This window comes from Panthera onca, chromosome C2, assembly GCF_046562875.1.
Source record: "Panthera onca isolate mPanOnc1 chromosome C2, mPanOnc1 haplotype 2, whole genome shotgun sequence".
Lineage (NCBI taxonomy): Eukaryota > Metazoa > Chordata > Mammalia > Carnivora > Felidae > Panthera > Panthera onca.
This window is the reverse complement of record NC_138347.1, coordinates 22,725,953-22,750,601: the sequence shown is the minus strand read 5'-3', so window position 1 is coordinate 22,750,601 and position 24,649 is coordinate 22,725,953. Positions and strand designations below refer to the sequence as shown.

Sequence of the window (24,649 nt, the reverse complement as noted above, 5' to 3'; positions counted from 1 at the left end):
TTTGAAATTTCCAAAGATTCCACGAGCTTTTCTAAGTACTGATGTTATGGAATTAGCTGTTTAATAAAACTTAATTCTATTGTATATTTTAAAAACTTCTTTTCACTTGCAAAGATTAAAAAAAATATATATAGGGGCATCTGGGTGGCTCAGTTCGTTAAGCATCTGACTTCGGCTTGGGTCAGGGTCTCAGGGTTCATGAATTTGAGCCACACATCAGGCTCTGCACTATCCAGAGCCTGCCTGGAATTCTCTCTCTCTCTCAAAATAAATTTAAAAAACCTGTTATAGCTTTTTAAAAGATAATCTACGTCTAGACATAAGCAGACTATTGAGAAAATGGAGACCGCAGCTTCTCTTTCTCTAAAAAAGCAGTCGTAATTGTTCCTATTTCTTTTCTTCACACTTCAGACCAAAGGGAAGCATCCAACCACTGTATGACATGTGCTCCTGCCACTGGCTCAGCTAACATTCAAGAAAGAAAGCCTGTATAGGTGGTAAAACATGTCCGTGCACTTCTGACAACTTGACATGTCAATGAACAGTTAGGGTATTTCTCTTATCACCGAAATACTAGTGTGCACTGTAAAGGTGCTTCCATTTGGAGTAATTTGCTAGAAATCTTCATCCTCACAACTGGGTCTTGTGACAGACACACACTTAGCAGGAACTTTGGATTTAGGGTTAGAGACATGTGATCTTCTGTCCAGAGTAGCATTGTTTTATCTCCCCGTGTATTGGCGGGGCCACTTATCCTACATTTCATATCATTTAAGTCGTGGGTACTATTGACATTTTAATACTTAAAATACTCCAATCTGTGCATAGGGGATGCATTTCCATTAATTAATGTTTCCTTTAATTTCTTTCAAAAACTTTTACAAAAATATTTTGTAGTTTCTGTTGTGCATGTCTTAAATTTCTTTTGTTAATTACTAAGAATGGTATCTTTGATGCTATTAAAATGGAATTATGTTTTGAATTTTCCTCTTTGGTTTGTTCATTGTTAGTGTATAGAAATGCAACTGATTTTGGGTGTTGACTGTATGTTCACATTTTATTGGATTCATTTTTAGTTCTAAAAGATTTTTGTGGAATCTTTGGAATTTTCTACATATAAGATCACATGATTGTGAAGAGAGATAAATTCACTTCTTTCTTTCAAATTTAGATGCCTTTAATTTTGTCTAATTGCTCTGGCTAGTAATCCTAGTTAAATAGAAGTGGTGAAAGCAGGCATCCTTGCCTTGTTACTGTTTCTGGAGGAAAATATTTTAATCTTTCACCATTGAGTATTATTAACTGTATATTTTTAATATATGGCTTTTATTTTGCTGAAGTATTTACTTTTTATTCCTAGTGTTTTGAGTGTTTTTATCATGAATAGGGTATTAAATTTTGTCGAATGCTTTTTCTGCATCAATTAAGGTGATGATGCATTTTTTCCCTTTATCCTGGAATTGTAATGTACTACATTGTTTGATTTTTGTATGTTGAAATATCCATGAATTCCAGGAATAAATTCTTTTGGCCATAGTAAATGAATCTTTCAAAATGCTGCTGAATTTGGTTTGCTACGATGTTATTGAGGATTTTTATATTAATATTCCTAAAAGATAATGGTCTGCAGGTTTTTTAATTTGTTTATTTATTTACTTATTTTTCTAGTGTTTTTGTCTGGTTTTGACATCAGGTTAATGGATTAATGCTGGCCTCATAGAATGCGTCAGAAAGGGTTCTTTCCTCTTTATTTCTTTATTTTTTTTAGGAATTGTTGACGATAATTGCAATTAGTTTTTATTTAAATGTTTGATGGGATTGATCAGAAGCTATTGAGTCCAGGACTTTTCTTTGTCAGGAGATTTTTGATTACTGATTCAGTCTTCACACTAACTATAGGTCTATTCAGATTTTCTGTTAACTTATGATTTCATCTTGGTAGATTTTGTGTATCTGGATATTTATCCTTTTCATCTAGGTTATTCAGTCGGTCAGCATACAGTTGGTCATAGTAGTCTCTTATAATCCTTTTTACTTCTGTAAAATTGGTAATAATGTCTCCACTTAATTTCTGGTTTTAGTAATTTGAGTATCTTTTTTTTTTGTCTTAGTCTATGTAGCTGAAATTTTTTTTATCTTGACTTTTTTGAAGAATCAACTTTTGGTTTAATTGATTATATCTATTATTTTTCTATTCTCTATTTCATTTATATCAGTCTTATATTTATTATTGTCTTAACTCTGCTAACTTTGAGTTTAGTCATTTCTTTTTCTAGTTCTTTAACTTGTAAAGTTAAGTTGCCGATTTGAGATCTTTCTTGTTTCTTAATGTAAGCATTTAGAGCTCTGAATCCCTCCCTGCTCCTGCGTTTGCTGTGTCTCATTAGTTTCTCATACATGGTGTTTCTGTTTTCATTCATCTCTAAGAATTTCTTTAACTACCTTTGTTATTTCTTCTTTGACTCATCAATTTGAGAATATAATGTTTATTTTGTAATTTTTTTTAGTTTTATTTATGTTAATGATTTCTAACTTTATACTGTTGTAGTCAGAAAAGTTACTTTATATGATCTCTAACTTTTGAAGTCTTTTTAGACTTAAATTTGTGACCTAACGTATTATCTATTTTGGAAAATGTCCTCTGTGCTTTTAAAAATAATGCATTTGCCATTGCTTTTGGATAGTATTCTGTATATGTCTGCTAAATCTAGTTGGTTTATTTTGTTGTTTAAGTCCTGTTTCCTAACTTACCTTCTGTCTGATTGTTCTATCCATTATTGTGAGTCGAGTATTGAAGACTCCAACTACTATTTTTGAACTTTTTCCCCCTCTATTTCTGTCAGTTTTTGCTTCACATATTTTGATGGTCTGTCAGTAACATGTAAATGTTTATAATTGTTGTATCTTCTTGCTGTATTGAAACTTCTATTATTGAAACTTCTATTAATATACTTTTAGTCTCTTGTAGCATTTTTTTTAATTTAAAGTTTATTCTGTCTGATAATCAGTATAGCCAGCTCTGCTTTCTTAATATTTGCATGGATAATCCTCTCCATCCTCTCACTTTCAATCTATCTGTGTTTTTGGATCTAAAGTAAATCTCTTGTAGACAATATATAGTTGGATATACTATATCCATAGTATATATATATATATATATATATATATATATATATAGTTGGATATATATTCAAGTCATTCTTCCAATCTCTGTCTTTTGATTGGAGACTTTAATCCATTTATACTTAACATAGTTACCAGTATGCAGGGACTTCTGTAATTTTCTACATGCCTTACAGATTTTTGTCCTTTGTTTTCCATATTACTGTCTTCTTTTGTATTTAGTCATTTTTTTGTGGTAAAATGTTTAAATTCCTGTCTCATTTATTTTTGTGTATATCCTATGGCTATTTTCTTTGTGGTTACCATGGGGACTTTCTTTAACATCCTAAAGTTATAACACTTTAATTTGAATTTATATTAGCTTAACTTCAATAATATACAAAAAATACGCTCTTATATATCTCCATCCCCATCCTTTTTTGTTGTTGGCATCAAAAAATTACATCTTTATGCATTGTGTGCCAAGAACATGAACCAATAATTCTTTCAAATGTGTTAATATCTTAAATTATGTAGAAAACAAAATCTGCAGTTAGAAACTAAAGTTACAATAATACTAGCTTTTAGAATAATATTTTTTAAAAAAATATATAGTCTCTTAAGCTATGAAGAAAATCACCAGTGCAGTTGCAAATCATTGTTCCAGTAGTACTAGCTTTTGTAGTTGTCCATGTATTTACCTTTACTGAGATCTTTATTTCCTCATAAGACTTGAGTTATTAACTAGGTCTTTTTATTTTACCTTGAAAGACTCCCTTGAGCATTTCTTGCAGAGCAAGTCCAGCAGTAATAGAGTAACTCACCATTTATTTATCCAGAATGTTTATTTATCCAGCATGTCCTCATTTTTTGACAAATAGTTTTGTCAAATATAGGACAGTTTTTTCCCTTTTAGTACTTTGAATAAACCATCCCTCTGCCTTTTGGCCTCCAAAGTTTCTGATGAGAAATCTGCTAATAATGTTATTGAGGATGTCTTGTATACAATGAGTTACCTTCTCACTTGGTGCTTTCGAGATTCTCTCTCGGCCTTTAGTTTTTGAAAGTGGATTATGATGTGTCTTGGTGTGGGCCTCTCTGAGTTCATCTACTGAACGAACACATTTATTGACAAAAATTATTTTTAAGCTCCACAATTTAATTTTTGGTTTCTTTTTTAGATTTTTCTCTCTTTATTTTGGTCATACATTGTGTTTTTTATTGTTTTTTTGTTTGCTTGCTTTATTCTTTAGTTCTTCCTTTAGTTCTTTTAGCAACTTTAAAATCGTTGTTTCAAAAGTTTTTTTGTAGTATATCTACCATGAAATATTTTTCAGGGAAAGTTTCTGTGATTAAAATTTTTCCTTCAATGGGCCATAATTTGTTGTTGTTTCATTGCATGCCTTGTGATTTATACGCTAAAAATTAGACATTTGATTTTAATAATATAACAACCCTGGAAATCAGTTATCCCTCTTCTGCAGTGTTAACTCTTTTTTTTAAGTTTATTTATTTATTTTGAGAGAGAGCACATAAGCTGGGGCAGAGAGAGAGGAAGAGAGAGAATCCCTGGCAGGCTCCATGCTGTCAATGCAGAGCCCAACATGGGACTCAAGCCCAGGAACTGTGAGATCATGACCTGAGCCAAAACCAAGAGTCAGACGCTTAACCAGTTGAGCCACCCGGGGGGCCCCTTCCAGAGCATCAATTCTTATTTGTTATTCTTGCTTATTGCTTTTTAAAACTATTGTTGTAGGCTATGTCTGTGCCAAGGATCAAACTGACATGAAAACTTAAGGTCTTCTTAGGGCACTGGTTCCTTAAATACCCAGGAAGTCACTTCTGCCAAAAGGGGAAAGGCATACAACGATAAGGAGAGGTGCAACAACAATGGCTGCCCACCTTCTTGTCTGCACCTGTGTGATCAAAAGCAGCAACCAAAATCAGAGCAGGATCCCCGATATTTGAAGGAGAAGGTCCTTTTTACACACCTGACTCCCACATGCTGTGTGCAAGCCACTCTAGGAACATGTGCTCAACTGCCTGCTACTTGATTGGGCAGGGACGTGTAGCTACTATTGTGCTAACAGCTGAAATTGACCAAATTGACCACAGTTTACTATCCATATATTCCCCCTGGAAGTTGCAAGCCTTTAACAGACTCGAAGATTCCAAAATATTTACATCAGACAGACTCTGCCAGTATAATTGTTGTCTAGGTGGAGAGAGAAGATTCCTTGCGCTTCCTCCTCCACTACCTTTCTAGAATCCTCCCTTTCCATTTATAACTCTTCACATTTTTGAAACTTTATATAGACACTCATTCTTTCAGTTTTAAAATTCAAGATTCAGATGATTTCTTAAAATTTTCATGAGGGATTCCAGTGCAATTGTTCAGATGAGCATCTTCAGTTTGTATAAAGTATTCATAATGACATGAATTGTGCACATGAATATTTAGCAATGGAATTATCTGGCTTATGATTTTAATTCTCCAAAAGACATTTTTAAATGCTCTAAATCAAATAATTTTGTACTCATAAAAATAGCTGTATAGAAATGTAGTATATTTTCCTTAAATACACAAATATTTACAGGTAATTTTTTGTTACAAGTTGTGTAGGGATATGATAGCTGCAAAATATGAATGACAAGCCTTCATATTAGTTTACTTGAAACACTTAAAGTTTGATGGAAAATGAAATACATCCATATTAAACAAGATAAAGGAAGGAATACACATGATCCAGAATATCTGGATAAAGTAGAATGTTTCTATGTTCTGAAATTCATTGAAAAATAGCTAGCAATTGATTAGAACTAATGGAGATGTCTGGATTAGCCACAGAAAAGCATGGCTACTCTAGGTGAAATTATAAATGGTGTGAGTTTAAAAAAATAGTACATAACTTTCTTGAAAGTAGAGAAAGCAAACTTTTAAAAAAGAAACTGTGGGGAAAAACTGCTCAAGTTGCACTTGGTTCTGAATCTTACTCACATTCGAAGGGAATCTCTAAGCTGTCTGTATGGTTTGCTGTGTTGCATTTAACAAGAACATAAATGACAGAGCAAAACCAGTTCGTTACTCATTATTTGGAAATGTGGCTACAAAGCTTGTGCGAGATATACGAAATACTCTGTTTGATTTAGTTTAAAAATAAATAAGACAGAAAAAATAAATTGCCCAGAGTGCACAATAAGGAGAACTAGCTAGTAAATGCCTCTCTTGTACTGTGAGAGGACTCAGAATCAGAACTCCATGATCGGATAGTCTGATCTGACTTTGCTCTGAATTCTTCATCTTTGCGTTTCTACCATTACAACATGCACCTGTGAACCAAAGGAAAAGTCAGGGGATTGTATTTGTCTTATAGTGCTGGGAATTTATGAAGATCATCAGCATGGGTTTACATGGTTCTTTCTAATGACAATCCAAAAACACATAATTCAGTAAAATATTCTAAGAAAGAGACTGTGTTCTCTAATAGCTTAAAATAAATCTTAAAAAGTATATACAGTCTTACCATTTTTGTTCGTTTATCGTTTTTAGCCTTATATGTATTTAATGTCTCTGGGAAGAGAATATAAATATTCCTGCATTCAGGTTAATGAAGATTTTTTAAAATTCTTTTTTCGCAAATGATTTTCTGTACTCTGGCTTTACAGGCCACAATACAGTCATGGGAAGATGCAATGCTTTAACTCTAAGACAGAATCTTGTTCAAATTTAAGCTTTGATACATACTGGCTGGTTGGTCTTTCTGAGCTACCATTTATTTATTTATGAAATGTGGAATGCACCCAAACTGTCCTCGTCTAAGTATGAAATGAAATACCATCAAATGGGATTTGAATAATGGATTTTTCCCCCATAAACAAGAAGTTTTTGTTGGAGAAGTAAAATGTGCTTTAAATGCTCAGCAATACAAGAGTGGAGTCAAAAAATGACAAAGGAGAGCAACTATAGATTTAGCAGTGTCCTCTTTGGGCCAGTTTCTTTTAAAGTGATGTTTTGTTCGGCATAGTTTTTAAAATGTCAATAAAAACTCTTTATTGAATTCTTACTTTGCATTCAAAATATGTAGGCTCTGGGAGGGCTGGAGACACTCTCTCTCTCTCTCTCTTTCTCTCTCTCTTTATATGTTTTTATATGTCTTTTAAATGTTTTATATGTCTTTACATATATACACACACATGTATATATATGTGTGTGTGTGTGTGTGTGTGTGTGTGTGTGTGTGTCTTGCTCACCATATTCTTACAATAAAGAGCTTCCAACAATAAAAGAGCTAAGTACAAAAACAGGGAGCATAATCAGTAACAGAAAAAGTACGTAATTATTAGGAGGTTAAATAACTAAAATGAGTCTTGAATTTTCATTAGGCATGGTGGGGAGATGTTTAATTTCAAAAGCTCAGCTCATGCTTGCTACCCCTGCCAAAACAAACAAACAAAACAACAACAACAACAACAACAAAACTTGTAGCATTAAGAGTTTTTTGGGCACACACATTTTGAACAATTAGCATATTTATAAGTAAAAAATAATACTATGATTATTTTCAATTGTTGAGATTTCGTGAGCATTTTCCAAAAACCTATTGTTTTAGACTATAGAAGGAGACATTTGGTAATTATACATCTGTCATATTTTACGTACTAAGTGGATCCTGAAAACAAGTATCAATTAAACTTTTCTTGGGTGAGTAATTTTTATATGCTAAGGAATGTATTTGAAGTGAAAAAAGTATGAATTGTTTGTGAAAAAATATTTTTGAGGACTCTGTCCTGTTTTATTTATATACTTATTTAAGTTTATTTATTTATTTTGAGAGAAAGAGAGAGAATCTGAAGCAGGCTCTGATCAGTCAACACAGAGCCCAACATGGGTCTCGATTTCACAAACCGTGAGATCATGACCTGACCTGAAACCAAGGGTCTGACAGTTAACCAATTAACTGAGCCACCTAGGTGCCCTTAAATTGTCCTGTGTTTAAATCAAAGTTTTTATCCAGAGTATACTTCAAAGGGAAGACATTTGTTTGCAAGAGACAGTATGTGCTTCTTGTGTAAAACCTTCTATCAGTTAAAACTCAGTTGTTAAACTGTTTGTTTTTATGAATAGTTTATACTCATAATGAAACAGAACATAAAAGCAGTACAATAAAGAAAAAATTAGGAATTTCATAACTGATAAGCTATGGTCTTAAAATAGGGTCATCAGTATACCATTTTGAGTTGAAAGCCCCATACAAACCACATAATTATTTTTCTTTCTACTTTGCATCAATCTGTATCAATATGAATTATACATCACACAGAATTTGTTCATAGATGTTTTATATATATATATATATATATATATATATATATATATATATATATAAAAGTATATATCCATGCAAGTCATATATTATTATGATTCATTGAAGTCTTTGGGTACTTTTAAAAAGATAAGATTATATTCTTTTGTAAGTAATGGAATCTTGAAACACAATATGATTTGTGCAAAAATGCATATTTTACTTTTTATATTTTTAGTGTTTATTTATTTATTTGGAGAGAGAGAGAGAGAGAGAGTGTGGGCACACATGCGTGAGTGGGTGAGGGGTAGAGAGAGAGGGAGAGAGAGAGAGAATCCCAAGCAGGCTCAGTGCTGTCAGCACAGGGCTGGATGTGGGGCTCAATCTCAGATCGTGAGATCATGACCTGAGCTGAAATCAAGAGTCGGATGCTTAAGCGACTGAACCACCCAGGCGCCCTGCATATTTTACTTTTAAAAGCAAATGAAAATCCAACTGAACTAAACTTCTTAAAAGTTAAGACTTAAAGACACACTTTGCACTGGTAAATGGAATAATTCCTCAAGTCCTTCGTAGGTATGTAGTGAATAACTGGAGTGAAAGTATTAAAAAAAAATTGAACATTATGGATAGAATACACTTTTATTTAAACCTGCTGCAAACTGTTACAGAAAGTCAGATAATTCTGTCAAAAAAAAAAAAGAGGAAAAAAAAAGGTTTTGGGCTTGTTTTAATTGTTTAGAGAACAAAAGCTGAATCTTAGGTGAGAAACTTCAAGGGATTTTGTATTTTCAGTTTTAACCGAGAAGATTAGCAGCAAGTGTAATTTTGAAACATCAGTCCCATCCTAGCTAAGCTTTGTGGTTTCTCATAGCTGTCTGACATGTTTCACAGTTCATGACAGCCTGAATAAGTTTCATTTCCAGTGGGTGATACAGCAGTTCCAGACCCAGGGAGTCCTTATCTGCTTACACTGACCGGCTGGAAAAGCTGTGGAGAGGCCTGAGGTTTAAGAGAGCAAAGAGAGCATGGCTACATTTAATCTCACTTTAGAACTTGGCTCAGCCTAATTAGTTTGCAAATATGTAATTTATTTTGCCACAAGGGTCATAAATAGTCTGTAGCCTCTGGTTCTCTTGACAGCTGTAGGGATGGGATTTACAAGAATACATAACCTGAACAAACAAAAACTTAACTTTATTCAACTTCCTTTAATAAAGTCTGATTGATTCCCTTCTTAAAGGGAAAATGAAACTTCAGATTTTTCTCTCTAGCAATGCCATTCCCATACTTGCAAAAATAATGTTAAATAGTTTCTGTTTTCCTTCATTTGCCAGTTTAAATGTCATTATTTTTGCACACTTCAATATTTGCTGCACTTTTGCATGTATACCCAGGTGACAAAATGGTCATTTATGAAATTCAATTATATTTAAGTCAAGCAGCAACATTAAATTAATGAGGCAAACCAGATTCTTTATAGAACCTGTACCTGTTGCCATGTCAAAGAAAAATTCATTGTGGTGTATACTTTTCAGAAGAATTACGTTATGATTTCCAAATCACGCTGACTAAATATAACTATAACATACCTTAATTTATGCCATTTGTCCTTAGAGAACTTTCAGTGGTTTGTAATCTAGATCGACTTTCACCTAATTTTCAAGTTTGAATTTCTAACAAATTATAAGGAAAGAACCCATCCCACACCTCAGTCTGTGGTTCTTTTGTTCTATTGTATGGGCACATTTGGGGAAAGAAAGTCTTCCATTAACTAACTTCATAATTTGAGGTATGACTCTATTATAGAGTAAGCAGCCTTTCGTTTTTCAAGTGGTAGTTTGCTTTCATGCTCTACCTTGGCTATTCAAAAACCCTATGTTTGGTAATATGCCAGGAAATTGTGGATGATTTCATGTATATATCCTCTCATTTAAGAAAGGCAAGTCAAATTACAGATACGGGCTTTGCCTCCCCTGACTTTTTTCCGTTCCCTCTCTTTAAATTGGTCCCAATTTATGGAGTTCTTTCTGTTTCACACAATAATCTTTATGTTCACACAATGTTAATAAGCCTCATAATGAGGGTTATTGTACAAAACCCTTACAGTCATAACTCAAAAACAGACTGACTTCTTCTTGTATATAAACTTTCTAAAACTTGCTTCCATAGGTTTACTTCCGTGCCTCTCCCCTATAATTTTTGAAGGCCCTCTAGGAGGCCCCGCCATCCATTTTACCTTTGAGTGTTATAGCCCAGCCTTGTAATAACCATGCAGCCATCATTTAACCTCTTTGCTTCTCTCCTCTGCAAACTGCTCTGCTGTGAAACTCAGTCGGCAAAGGGGAGAATCGTTTTTGTTTAATGTTTATTCATTTTGGAGAGAGAGAGAAAGAGAGATTGACAGAGCAAGAGAGTGAGAAATCCTGAGCAGCCGAAGGGCAGAGAGAGGAGGGCAGGGGATTCAAAGTGGGCTCTGTGCTAACAGCAGAAAGCCCAATGCAGGGCTTGAATTTAGGAATTGTGAGATCATGACCTGAGCTGAAGTTGATGCTCAACCCTCAACAGATTGAGCCACCCAGGCACCCCGGGGAGAATCTTGTCAGGGAGAACAGAAGACTGTGAGGAAACTTGGGAGACTTGATTCTGAATTGATTATAATGTAATTAAAGAAATGAGTTTCCCCTTTGGTAGAGATAGAGGGACACTCAAAGCTCCTCACATGCCCTGTGAAATGGTGAACAGAGGAGAATGGTGACAGTTCAGGCCAGAGAGAGCTTTGACTAGAAATATTCAGATAATTCAAGTAAAATGTAGAGGTTTTTTGGGGGAGAGAGGTGGGTTGTTGTTTCCATTGTTTAATCTAATAACCTCGATTTTCCTTCATGTGATGTGCTCTGATACTTTAATAGCTCTATTGTTACCAACTTTTAACCTAAAATAAGGAACGGTCTGATTTCCACACTTTTGATTTGCAGATAATTTTATTTACAATTAAAATTGTATGATTTAAATTCTGTTGATTTTCTTGCTGAGTTGTGTCAAGGCAAACAACCAAACATAAACATTACTAATTGTTCTCACCTACTCGGCTGAGTTACAGTTTATCAGTGATCTTAAAATGATGGTAGTGGTTCCATCTTTACGTCATAGAAATATGGAGAGGCATAGCACATATCAAAGTTGTCGGCAGCAGTAAAGACGTCTATGGCAATCTCTCCTATATCATTTGTAGCATACTATGTAGATACCTATGTAAATATTAATATTTATAAGTAAGTATCTCTGAGACTAAATACAGACTATTTTGCCATTAAACACAGAGTCAAAGATGAACAACTGGAATATCCATTATTTGCATTACCTCACAGTCTCCATATTATATCCCTATTTGCATAGATCACTGATGCACAGTTATGATGATTTTACAGGTCACAAATTATTTTATCTATACCTTCTTTCAGTTTATCTTTATACTTTTGTTTCTATGACATCTACTAAAAATGTCTTCCTTTATAAGTTGGGAGACTAACTCAGCCCTAGGAATTGGTGGAATCTCAGTCTGGTGGAATGAGGCTCAGAAACAAATGACTTTTTTCATGATTTTAAAGCATGCATCACAATAGTGTTTTCTTGCAAAGGTTTTTGTAGTCAGACTAATACCTGCCTGCATCTTACATGTCCCCATGCTACCCCAAGTCATTCACCATAAAGGTAAAGTAAAGGATAATCAAACACTGGCTCCTCCTTAATATCACATTGAACACTGACTGGTCCATGACAATATTGACTGCCCAAGGGCCTAAGCATTTTGTTACAAGCCCTGAGGAACAAATACACTTTCATAAAGCTTTAAAAATCTCTGCAGAACAGTAAGCCTAGTTCACATTGGTTGCAGATTTGTTTTATTTATTTACTGGAAAAATTGATAAGATGTGATGACTTTTAAACTCTTGAGTTCCTTATTATACTGACCTTGAACAGAAACTTTCTCTCAAGGACGGTAGGTTTCCACTGTCTCAGGATCTTGGCTTTCTAACTTTTAATTTGATTCCCTCCATAGTCTGCATGACCTAACCCACTAATCTCTCAGTTACAACTATTTTTCCCCTCGGGCTAATATTATATACACCTTGATTCCAGGTCACTAATCAACTGGATTTGGGTTTCCTGAAAAGCTCACAGATTGTTACTTTGTCAGCAACAGTTGGATGCAAGCCTTGGTCTTGGTTTTCCCATTTAACCTTGTAACTTCTAATTAGTTGGATATCCCTGACCATCAGTGTTTTCCCACAAGGCCTCCCTTGACTTTGACACCAAATATTATAATCTGAGTCTTTGACAAGGCAATGCACTCTCAAAAACAAGTTCAGTTTTTTTACAAGGTAGAGAAATTGAGAAATACAAATGTAAATTTTGCTGATAGGGAATACATCTTTTTGCTGGTTTTAGAACATCTGTACTATATTAAATAATGTCTGGTTGATATGTGGAATGCTTTTTTCCATTAATAGGTGTCTGATATATATCAGATACATGTAAAAAAATATATATAATTTTTATACTTTTTAAATTCTGTATTTTAGAAAAAAAACATCTTTAATGTGCATTCAGAAACTTTTTTCTTTTCTGTAGTTTAATAAATTCAATGAAGATTTAAATAATTATAATCAAAAAGCTAAAGAGATGTCATGATAATGAATATTGGGGAAAATAATGAAACAAAAGGAAGTATCAAAACAGATTCATGATGTATATTCATATAATGTAGAATAAAAAATATCACCTAAAGAATCTGTATTATAATGGAATTAGTTTTCAAAAATATGCTAATAAGTTATATTGTAATTTATTGAATGTATACCATCTTCAGTCATGGTTCATAGAAAGCAATATCTCTACAAATATGATCCTTTTATGAAACTTTTATTTTATGATCGATTATATCTTATATTATGAATTGGTCACTTGATTTATTATGTATGCCAGACATAATTTCCTTTTGATTGTTTATCAAGGCTTTGCCACTTCCACTAGTAAATGTTTGCACTCATTAGTGAAAGCAGTAAGGATAGAGGCATCTATGGGATTTTGTTGGCTTCATCGGAGGAATTTGTAAAAATATGAGATTTTGAAAACCGCAATTGTACCCAGATTTTTTTTTTTTTTTGGCAAATTGAAGAGGTTGACATGACCCAGGAGATGTTTCTGATAGCATTTACATTCCTGTACTTTTTCAGATTCTCTCTTCTTGGTGTCATGTTGAATCCAAGTCTAATAAAGCATAGCATTGAGAAGAAATTCAGAAAAAAATACAGGAGGAGACAACCTTCAAACCAGCATTAAAAACTAATTTAATTTGATTTAAGATTATCAAATAAATGATCTACTTTGGTGGTAGAGTCAGCTTTGTGACACTCTTCAGACATGAGTGAAACATCTTATACCGGAGGCCAGAGTTCTGTCTATTGAATTCCATATCTCCATAAAGTTCCATAAAAACAATCCATTTAAAGTAGATAAATTATTTGGGATGCACAGAGTAAGGATGTTTTATTTATATCATTCTTATTTCTTGAATATATTGTTGAGTGTAAGTATCATAAGAGAAAGCTCAAATAGAGATGAAGAAGGGGACTATTCACAAATCATTTCTTATTTGTATTTCCTATTTTTTCAAGTATTTTTTGGAAAGATTTACGATGAAAGTATTCATTTACTTACTAAAAATTATTAAGCATAAGCATATATATATATGTACATGTACATATTTACATCCATATATATTTGTATTGTTTGGTTTTTTTTCCTCCTCTAGCAATGGTTGTTTTGAGCAACCTGGAACCAAATACAACTTATGAAGTCAGGGTTGCAGCAGTAAATGGAAAAGGGCAAGGAGACTACAGTAAAGTAGAAATCTTCCAGACATTACCAGTTCGTAAGTAATCATCTGTTTTGCTCTCTGTTGCCTTTCTCTTCACTTGCAAATTTAAGGGATTTTAAAATTCATGGAGGTGTTTCAATACTCTGGGGGAGTGAATTATGTCTTTGTTGAAGTGGTTTCTGAAAATGGTGGCATCTAAGATTTATAAAAATAACTTTGCTCTGGAACAAGGCAAAAAAGAAAAGGTGTACTACAATAAACACAGCGAAACTACTCTTGGGAAATTGTCCCCATCAGCAACGTGTCCTATTCATTTGCTGTCTGATTAATTAGATTATAAGGTTTAGTCTATAGTCTGTGAGAAAGCAAAAACAGTGACTATGTAACATGTCCAATATTCTATTCTTTTGATGAGACATGACCATTGCCTTTATCCCATAAATTATATAGGCCCTAACTGTGAGAAAAAGGCGCCACTAAATAAGTCCATTACCATGGTGACTACAGAAGACTAGCTATTGTAGCCTTGTTCCTGCTATTATCCTGTTTTGGGGTGTTGTAAATCAGTTGAATTATACAAAGTTAAGGTAAATTTGAAGAGACTTCTGTTTCCTTTATGTTGAATAAATTATTTGAAAATGTGAGAAAATTTGACTGTGACTCAACAAACACTGTTATAAAATCCATGCATCACCCTGCTTGTTATATACACCTACTAGGACAGTCAAATTGGCCACAATAAATTATCTTGCCCTTATTTGTGACCAACTCTTGGTTCTCATAAAATCTGTCAGATGTCTTCTCTTTTCTCCACGTCTGATGCCTATGTCTTTTTTCAGCCCCTTATTATTTTCTCCCAAGAATGACTACTGATACATCTTGACTCACAATCATATTTTCAAACCAAAATAATTCTGGAGTGACTTTACGCAAATATAAACAGATCTATCCCTTCTCTACCTATAATCCTTAACACCAACCTTCACCTTTGCACCTTCTGTCCACACACACATCTGCCTGCCTGACCTCCTCATACCTCCTTCCTCTGTGGCCACAGTGCCATCTGCATCAGTAGATGGAACTTGAGTTTGGTCATACTGTTTTCTCTTTCCAAAGTACTGTGCATTCTCTCTTGATTCCTCTCTCCAGGTCACCGCACATCAATCCCCAAACAAGGCAGGACCAGTGAGACCTTGGCTAACCTCTCCAATGTTTTCTCCTCTTTTAATTAGGCACACTACCCTTCACTCATAGAACGCCGTCCTTGTTGTTTCACCCATAAAACTCTACTCTTTTACTCTTTTTTTATTTTTTTTATCTCTTCTTTAAAAATTATGATGCTTCTAATCTCTTAATGTCCTGCTGTTGACTTGCAGACCTCTGTCCTAGACATTGAGACTTTAAGGGTCAGGTCTTAGTTTTATTTGATAATACCCATGTATTTTATCTGCTTCTCAAGATTTTTTTGAAGTTTAAATGATATATGCGGAGCACCTGGGTGGCTCAGTCAGTTGGGCAACCGACTTCAGCTCAGGTCGTGATCTCACAGCTTGTGAGTTCGAGCCTTGCATAGATTCTGTGCAAAGCCTGAAGCCTGCTTCGGATTCTGTGTCTCCCTCTCTCTCTGCTCCTCCCCCTTCCCCACTTGCACTCTGTCTCTCTCTCTTTCAAAAATTCAAAAAATAAAAAATAAAAAAGATGATATTATATACAAAGTACTTAATGTGTCATAATTATCCATTATTACTTCTTGATTGTTATTTATATTATTACTTTTGCATAAACATTCCACTGTAATTGCTGATAGAAACCATTATTTTAATCAACTCCTTTCTGATAGACATTACATTTGTTCTGAACTTTATTTTCCTTTCAAAGGAAGTAGCAACTGTAATGGAATCACAAATTTAGTATATTGGGTTTTTTTAAATTTTTTAAATGTTTATTTATTATTTTTGAGAGAGAGAGAGAGCGCACGCTCGTGAGAACGGCAGGGGCAGAGAGAGAGGGAGACACAGAATCAGAAGCAGGCTCCAGGCTCTGAACTGTCAGCACAGAGCCCATCATGGGGCTTGAAATCAGGAATTACGAGATCATGACCTGAACCCAAGTCAGATCCTTAATCGACTGAGCTACCCAGGCGCCCCACAAATTTAGTATATTGTAAAGGTTATATATAGACATAAATATTTTAAATACATATGTTAACTGAAAATGCAGTTTCTGCTGTATAATTATTATCTCAAAATGCTGTTATTAAAATAATATGATACAATATTATTAAATTTATACTGTACAACACAAATGTTCTAAAATTCAATTTAGAAATTATACTAAACCAACCAAGTATAAAATCCATTTTATAATATTTAGGTTTTCCCATAATCTCTTATTAAGTCTTTTAAAGAAATTATTGTACTGCTTTTTACAGACATTTTAATTCCTTTATTGAAAATACATTGAATAGAAATCATGTCATGTCATAATATATGCACACTAATTTAATTTATTTTAATGAAGAATCACTCCAAAATTCATCTATTTGCTTTGTTTCTATATGACCCTAGTAAAGACTATTTTATCATTTACTTATCATTTATTTACCATTTACTTGCATGTCAGCACACCCAACTGGCATATTTCCTTAACGATATGACTTTACTCAAATGAACTACTCACTACATAAGGTTATAAACACCATATCAAAAAAAGATAACCTGCTGAGAATAAAACTAGATTCTCCATGTTTGGAGGCATTAAATCATCTTCACTGTATTCTGCTTAGTTTGTCTTGACATTCCTCTGACTAGACCAATACTACAAGTTTGTGTAACCTTGAAAACGAAAGCATACCCTGTGAAAGTTCCTCCGTATTACTATATTCATATCTATAAGGAATTGGAAGAAATAGGGGAAGAGGATGCCAGTGTTGCCGAAGGACATCACATAAGTGACACATAGCAAGGAGTTCCCATTCCAAATTGCCAAGCAGTGATGGCATCCTTCGTATAGAAAACTCTTATATTTCAGTAGATCCTGTTCATATTAAACATACAAGCATCTTTGTTATAAGACCACCTCCATGGGAAGAAACATGAAAGGCAAGTATATTCGTGAAGTCAGAAGAAAAAATATGTATATTGGATGGAACACATGTCTATTGATTGGATACTATAAAATTTCTGTATTCAAATCTGTATCTCGTTAAAAAAATACTCATTAAAGCAGATAAATAATAGCTAAACTATTATCTTTCCTGGTAAGTATATATCCTATATAGTTTGATAACTTCATATGTTTGTAGTAATACATATATACAAAATAGTTGCCAAAATTACATTAATAAATAGTATTGTGCACTGTTAATAACATGAGAAATAAAGCTTATGCTTGTATAATGCAATACTATCCTCAGAACATTTGCACATCAATATAAATAATATTTTGGTTCTCAGGTATCATGATTTTGTCATGTCACTTCTAGATTTGTGAATGTTGCTGTTTCTTGGGTGGGGAGAAAGGATCAGGGTTTTATTACAACAAAGGGCAAGTGAAAAATGGTAAATTCAGGTTAAAATCATTTTTTTACATGACAGTGTTCTCTTTATTGAAATTCAGTTTCTCTAGGTTTCTGAGATGTGTGTAAAAATCAAGGATGTTGTATTGCTTATTTAGGTGAACCAAGTCCTCCATCCATACATGGGCAGCCAAGCAGTGGGAAGAGCTTTAAACTCAGTATCACCAAACAAGATGATGGAGGGGCTCCTATTTTGGAATACATTGTAAAATATAGAAGTGTAAGTACCTTTTTTATTATCGTTTGTAAGATGTTTTCAAATTGCATTAAATTTGCATTCGATTCATTGACATATTGGGTGAGAATGCACATTAAGTAACAATGATAAACAGTTCTCATAGGAATTCAACTGCTAATTGTCCATTGCTGAAATTCATCATTGTAAATTGTGAAATACTTGCCTTTTCTTGGGTAAAATCGCATCATTGATCATCAGAATAATGACATGGTATAAATCTTGTGATTTTTAAACTTTGCAACATTTGAGAATGAAGTAACATTTTCCCCTTGTTTTTCTGACAAGTTTAGCAGGATATTTTCATTTTCCATTCTGCTTGATATTAGTAACTTCAAGCTAAGCCCCTGTTCTGAATTTTAGTTATTGTAGGTAATTATTTAGCTATTGTATCAAAATACTTACTTTATTTTCTTTATTTTTATGAATTAAGTTATTAATGCCTTAAATAATACCTTAATTGTTTGGTATTAATCATTTCATTAAAAAACAAATTAACCCTAATCAACATTTAACAAAGTATGGCCACATTGAGCTTGAGGAAGAAGGTTTTTTTTTTTTTTCAAGTTTAATAACACTAGCTAAAATGGGATCTTGGACAGCTAAGACCTGTCACGGGACTTAGATGTGTAGGAGATAAAAAACATCTTCTGGTGGCAGAATGGTAAAGAAAGTAGACCAGTGGACTTTGCCTTTGGCTGAAAATTATACCAAAGGCCACTAAAAGTGACTTCGCTTAACAACTTTGCCATAAGTACCATTCATTATTTGTGTCTGCTGTGGAATATGTTAAAAGTGAAACACAATTTTAAATTAAATTTTGTGAAGTTTATTTATTAACATTTATGATGATCCCTATAATGCAGTCTCAATTTTATGTTTATGCTAACTGGACGCTTATTTTAATACTTCCCTAGCTTATTATAGTCTTTTAAGTAATTGCTCCTTAATAGTATATTGATGAATCTTAACTATTTTCCCACAAATTCATAATTTTCTAAATTTAATAGTCTTTTTAATTCAAATATCTAAGTTTTAAAGGTTAGGTAAAAAAGGAGTTTGATTTTGAAAAACATATTTAAATAATTAATTTTAGACATCAGCCTTTAAATTTAAGATTAATAGCCAGGACCCCTCTTTGTTGCAGGTTTCATGCTGGGAATGATGAGCAGCTGTGGGTGTTTTGTGGCTAATTGTCTATGAAGGCTTCATGCCTCTACCCTAAAATAGCTCTGAATGGCTCACCAGTCTTTCTATGAATTTGATTGTTTCATGCTACTCAAGCCAGGTTTCATGGCCATTCTTATTTGACCATCTGGAAACTCTTTGGAAGGGAAAGAGTCTCTATGGGTCATAGGCCTGAACAGAATTCATGAATTGGACTGGGAGAATAGACCTCACATGCAGATTGTGGCCCGCAATTGGGCCCAGAAGAATTTATGGCATAAAATACAGGTGGATGATAAGAATTTGTAGGTAATCCCAATAAAATTCCATGGTGAACATTGAGATGCAATAAGGAGTTATAAAAATATGTCTAACATATTTTCTATAAATGTAATTTTTACCTAAAGGTGAGGTTTGACATATCCTTTCTGAAGAGTTGGATATTGGAGGGGCGCCTGGGTGGCTCAGTCGGTTAAGTGTCCAAGTTGGTTAAGTGTCCAATCCAAGTCGGTTTGGCTCAGGTCATCATCTCGCAGTCCACAAGTTCGAGCCCTGTGTCGGGCTCTGTTCTGACAGCTCAGAGTCTGGAGCCTGCTTCGGATTCTGTATCTCACTCTCTCTGTGCCCCTCCCCCACTCACACTCTGTCTCTCTCTGTCTCCTAAAAATGAATTACCGTTAAAAAAACTTTTAAAGCTACATCTCCTAACAAAGTCACATTGGAGGTTAGGGATTTAACATATAAATTTGTGGGGGGAACACAATTCAGTTCATAACAGTGGTTACCTGTCATGAATCCTGTGTATCTCAAAGGACACAGTATTGGCATTTTGAGTAGTAGAATAGTGGGCCATCCAGATATCTACCTCCCATTACAGAATGTTTAGTATCCTTGCCCCCACTCTTTATATTGCCAGTTGTGTCCCCGATCATTATTGAAACCAAAAATGTTCCCTAGAGCAGATTAAAATTGGAACACAGACAAATTTGATTTTCAATAAATTTGTACCTTCAATTCTTTTTCCCTTCTCTCCCCCTCCAAAACTAATAGTAGCAAAGCCCTGTTTCTGCTATTTACTAAATATCATTTTTTATCCTACCAGGAAAAGAAGGTTTCAGTCCCTTCTCAATTCCATCTTACTTCTGTCTTGCCATACCCCTCCTCTTTCCAATCCCCAGCCCTTTCTAACTTTGAAAAAGTGCGAGAGGGTTTGTTTTTAAATATCATAATGAAAATAATTGGTTGCATAATTAAAACATAGCTACCATTGACTGATAATCAATGACTGTGTTATCAGACTTACTAGTGCTTTAGGATGGAACACTGTTTTAGCAACAGAATTTTAGGCTCCTATGGCAAGATTTATAAAAGTAATTCCTCTCCATCCCTTTGTGTTTCAGAGATGGCATTTCTCACACTTGAATATCTATTTTTATTTATTTGTTTATTTATACATTATATACATATATATATATATATATATATATGTATATATATATATACCACTAGTAAAGTGAAGGGAAGGGGGAAACACAGTTATGGAATGACTAAGTCACTGGTCTAAAAGACACACCATAAGGAATAGGCAATGATATTGTAATAGAGACGTGATGTGTCTGGGAAGATGGTAGCTATACCTGCAGTAAGCATAGCATAATGTATAAACTTGTTGAATCACTATGTTGATTGAACGCCTGAGATGCATATAACATTGTATGTCAACTGCACCAAAAAACAAAGTAATACTTTCTATTACTTTTTAATGGGCAAACTGAACCTTACAGAATGTGGGTAACTTGATGGGCATGGGGAACAGATATCAGAACATAAGACTTTATAATCTGAAGAGTTCTGCAGCACTAAGGGTTGAATTAGAATCTGCCTATGGAGATTATATCAGCCCCTCAGACACTGTCCCATCTCACTTCAGTTAGCCAACTCTGTGCCTCCAAAGTACAGCCATTCTGATCTACTTTCTCTTTTCCATATCATTTATGGTATGCTTTCTACTCCCACACATTGAAATAACTTCCAGATTTCTACTTTTTTTTTCCTTCCTCCTCTTCCTTCTGCATCCTATAAATTTCAAGCTTTACAGGTCCAGTAGGAAATTCCATAATTCAATGTAGATTATGTTACTATAGCCAAACAATAGCAGATTTTAGGAAGGAACAGTTTTCTCCACACTTTCTTTCTCAACAGATTACTTCTTCACATTTAAAAACTTGCATGTTCAAGATTTGGTGGCTAGATATTTGTAGCAGTATTTGCCTTGATATTTGCACTTGTATTGATAGTAACAATTTCAGAAAGGTTTTTAATCATCTGTTCTCTTTGTATGATTCCAAGCCACTTCATCTATTTGTTTGTCAAACTCCATGCATTTCACAGTGGACTAAACTGCAGTTGAATAACTTGAAAAATTATATATCCATATTCAGTGCATGCTTTAATTGGATAACCTCTATGGAAACCAAATAGTGGAATTTAGGAAGTAAGCAACATCATAAGGATTTTTCACTTGACTGCTCGTTAGACATTATCTTTCAACTCCCCATGTGCATGGGACTAGATATTTTATAATCTAGAAACAACAAGATCGAGTGTTGATTTCTAGCAAACACTGAATATAATTATTGAAGCTGCATTTCATGGGGATGAGGACAAGACAAATCATATCCTAATGTAGAGAATGTGTAACTTAATGTAGATGAGGAAACACATACTATTCTATGTTATCATATAGTAGATAGAGCACATGGCTTTCTTCAGTTACTCATTAAGAAGACAGAATTTAGGGGCGCCTGGGTGGCGCAGTCGGTTAAGCGTCCGACTTCAGCCAGGTCATGATCTCGCGGTCCATGAGTTCGAGCCCCGCGTCAGGCTCTGGGCTGATGGCTCGGAGCCTGGAGCCTGTTTCCGATTCTGTGTCTCCCTCTCTCTCTGCCCCTCCCCCGTTCATGCTCTGTTCATGCTCTGTCTCTCTGTCCCAAAAATAAATTAAAAACGTTGAAAAAAAAAAAAAGACAGAATTTATTAGAACAGAACTAGAGTGCTAAAAGCAGAATTATATGTCTCTGTGGATTCTTTGGGAAAATTAATGTCTCTAACAGTAAGTCAGTAGGATTAAACCATGTATTTGGAGAATAAAGACAAGCTTATTAATCTCATAATGTGTTTGGAAAAATGAAAAAGTTACCTTATGTACAGAATATTTTACATTTATTTTGTAGAGTCAATGTAACTCCATATAATTTAATAAATAGTTTTTTACATGCTTCCATGAGTTTTTCACTGTTTTCTTCCTAATTTGATGATAGCTATGGGATCATAACTATCACTTAGTGTTCACATTAAATAAATTTCCTGAGCTAAGAAGGGCTAAAGAAAATTGGTTGCTTAAAATCAATTGTGAAGAAGTTACTTTAGGGACTAGCAACACTGCTCTAGCATATGTTTCTGAGTCTTAATTGACCTTCTTAAGCTATTTGGAGTCTGGAAGGTTGTATCTCAATGGCCATAGAAAGGAAAAGATAATTTTGAAAAAAGTCTTAAAATAAAAAAAATGTAAAATTGAATTCTTGTTGTTGAGATAACTTATTTTCTGATTAATTATCAATAATATTAACAATTTATGATTAACTTATGTTTAGGTGAGTACTCTGAAATTTATTTAAAACCATCAGTATAAGTTTGAAATATTTTCAAATAATAACTATGAGCATTAAAGAGTCCTAAGATTTTGATAATTTTTCTTTGCTGCTAGTGAAGAGGATGGGTTTTATTCATCCTCATATTGATAACTTCAAAAAGACTACTTGTTACCTGAATGAATAAATGCATCAATGAATCAATGAGTAAATAAGACTCTGTTGAACAATTTTAAGTAATTGTATAACTAGATTAATAAATATGAGAAGCAATGGATGCAAGAGAAAAAAAAACTTGCACTGGGTGAATTTTTATGAGTTATGAGAACACAGAAGGTGATGAATAAGAAAATTAGATTTTAGTTTTCCCTAAAGAAACACATGGGTCATGGAGACTAGCAATAGATTAAGTAGTAGGGTCCAGTTTACAAAATTTTATCAAGCTTTAAGACATGAAACAAAGGCAATTTGAATCAGTTAGGATAATAGAAAAGAAAAATTGGAATTTTTAAAATATTTATTTTTGAGAGAGACACAGAGGCAGAGAGTGAGTGGGTTGGGGGTAGGCAGAGAGAGAGGGAGACACAGAATCCAAATCAGGCTCCAAGCTTTCAGCACAGAGCCCAATGTGGGGCTTAACTCATGAACCGCAAGATCATGACCTGAGCCGAAGTAGGTCACTTATCCCACTGAGCCACCCAGGCACTCCGAGAAATTACAATCTGAGCCAATTATACTTCAATTAAAAGGAAAGAAAGTAGAATTTGAAACTTTACTAAAACTCTCCAAAGTTTGTATCTTTTCAAATCACATTGGGGTGTATGTGTGCATGCATGAGTGTGTGTGTGTGTGTGTGTGCGTGTGTGTGTGTGTGTGTGTGTGTGTATGATTGCTAAATCACTTCTCTCATATTCAGAGTAATGAACGGAACTGTAGAGAATTCTGGGGCCCTTTGTAAAGCCATACAAGTATTGAATAGCTGAATCATTGCTACCAGGAAATCCAGGAACCAGAAACTACCTTATATGCAAACAGAAAATCTTAAAGCATAACACATGGGAGTCACAAGAACCTTAAAATCAATCTAGTTAGTATAAGCTCACCTCCTCTATTGCCCTCTGTTATTATATTTATTTAGTTTTCATTTAAGATGATGTTGCCCATATATTTCCTGAGACTTTAAAAAGGATGAGTGAATTACTTCCTGTTATAAATAAAAGCAGTCAGGAGTCCTCTACAAAAAACAAAACAAAACAAAACAAACAAACAAACAAACAAAAAAACCTTCTTTTATCTCTTCTCAGTTCTCCTCTCCATACAGTTATGGCAAATATTTCCTTGTATGCTGATATTACGATGTTAAAATAACTATTAAGGAAAGCTCTTAACTGTCATTTGGCAGTATCTATTTTCTGAAAAAAAAAAGAAAAGAAAAAAAAGATTGCTTAAGAGAAGCTATATCAAAACAAAATGACCATTTTTCTTTCAGTAGCTGCCCTTCAACATTTAATTGGCTTATTAATAATAGCCCTATTCAGCAAATCATCTCATTAAGTTACCTAGGGGAACATTTTGCATCTAGATTATCTTAAATTATTCCCTAGGCATTTAAATTCTGTAAATTAGGCACTCCACAAATGGATAATTGAGATTTTGATACCTAGGGGAGTATTTGGTAACACCCACTTTAATATTTTTCCTATTCCCTGGGAATAGCAATTAGGGGATTAA

General features: G+C 33.9%; 1 protein-coding gene across 2 annotated transcripts in view; it reads left to right on the top strand.

The window, feature by feature from the left end:
• The window catches only part of NCAM2 (neural cell adhesion molecule 2), a 531,010-nt gene that overhangs the window by 455,883 nt on the left and 50,478 nt on the right, over positions 1 to 24,649 (top strand). For both annotated transcript variants that reach the window (XM_078452862.2, XM_078452863.2), the window contains exons 13-14: positions 14,224 to 14,343; positions 17,965 to 18,086. In XM_078452862.2, the coding sequence (XP_078308988.2) occupies positions 14,224 to 14,343; positions 17,965 to 18,086 (242 nt within the window). The remainder of the gene's footprint in view (positions 1 to 14,223; positions 14,344 to 17,964; positions 18,087 to 24,649) is intronic.